General features: G+C 19.7%; 1 pseudogene across 1 annotated transcript; it reads left to right on the plus strand.

Annotated features, from left to right (window-relative positions):
* PRSY57_0020200C (reticulocyte binding protein 6) lies at positions 1-1481 on the plus strand (annotated as a pseudogene; the record flags this gene model as incomplete). Its single annotated transcript is given in 9 exon segments — positions 1-198; positions 200-304; positions 306-388; positions 390-532; positions 535-673; positions 675-802; positions 805-1051; positions 1054-1159; positions 1161-1481. Coding segments are annotated over 9 exon segments (1470 nt in total), but the record flags the coding sequence as incomplete, so codon positions are not given.

Below are 1481 nucleotides of genomic sequence, written 5' to 3' on the forward strand. Positions count from 1 at the left end.
AAAAAAAAAAAAAAAAGAGAAAGTGAAATATTAATATATACTTGTAAAAATATACATAATAAAACAAATGAATTACATAAATTAAAAATTAATGATATTATTAATAGTCAGGAAAATCAAATTATTCAAGGAATTAATAATATAACTCATAAAATAGAAGAATTAGAATAATTAAAATGTAATGTTACAAAATATGAAGGAAATATTAGATATAAAAAGAATATGAATATCTAAATTCATTTAGTGCTTCATATAAATCTACAAAGATAGATATTTTTATTTAAAAATGACATAAAAAAAAAAAAAAAAATAAAATAAGTGGGAATTTTCATAATAATCTGAGAAAATTATATGATATAAAAAAATAATATTTATACACCAAGAGTAAATGTAAAAATGAGTATCAACATAGAACAGGTTAATATTTTATTTGATGATAATCATAAAAATATAAATAGTATTCAAAATGACATGAGAACAGAATATCTAATATAAATGAATATGTTAAAACAAAATTTCATAAAGGAATAGTTTATAAAAATATTGAAGAAATTAGTGTATTATTATATATCACCTTAAAAGAGATAATAAAAGAGTACAATATGAATTATTAATAATTAATCATACTAATAAAAAAATTAGAAGAAAGGATAAGTTATATAAATATTATATTTGGTACAATGTTAAAACACGGATGATAATAGAATTCGAAATTTTGCTGAAGATTATGTTCTTGAATTCACCAAATTATATAACGAATCAAAACAAATTTTATTAAAACTTAATGAGAATTATTAGATCATCATTTTAAAGAGATCATGTATTTGGACGCAGAGAGAATTAAATGTGAAGAACAATTAAAAAGAAAAAAAGAAGAAATAAGGAAGCAAGAAGAATTGAAAAGATAGGAAATTGATATAGTTAGAAAAATTTAATGAAGAATTGATTGAAAAAATAGAAAGAGCCTTAGAAAATGAAATAGAAAATATATTGAAAGATAATGAAACAAAAAAGTGAAGTAGAACAAAAATTATCAGAAAAAATTGAACAAAAAATGAAAAATAAAATTGATGAATTAACAAATGAAAATGATGAGATAGTAAAAGATAATAAACAAATGTTCTAGCATAAAAATTAAATAATGAGTTAAAAAAAAAAAAAAAAATACACAAATTAATGAAACTAAAACTAACCATATTACAAGTGAATCCATTAACAATAGTAGTAACACTCGGGATATTATAGATGAAGAAAATTATAGAGAAATGAAAACAGAAGAAAAAGACAATCAACAAAATAATTCGGTAAAAACTATAAAAGATTCAAAAGATAGTGATAATAATGATATTTTACGAAATAGTAATACAAATAACGAGTCGATACATATTTCAACAGATAAAAGTGTTGATATAAATCTATCACGACAACATCCACTTGATACAAAAGAGGTAGATAATAATTCAGATGATATAATACATAAA

The sequence above is a fragment of the Plasmodium reichenowi genome (assembly GCF_001601855.1).
Source record: "Plasmodium reichenowi strain SY57 chromosome Unknown, whole genome shotgun sequence".
In the NCBI taxonomy this organism is placed as follows: Eukaryota; Apicomplexa; class Aconoidasida; order Haemosporida; family Plasmodiidae; genus Plasmodium; species Plasmodium reichenowi.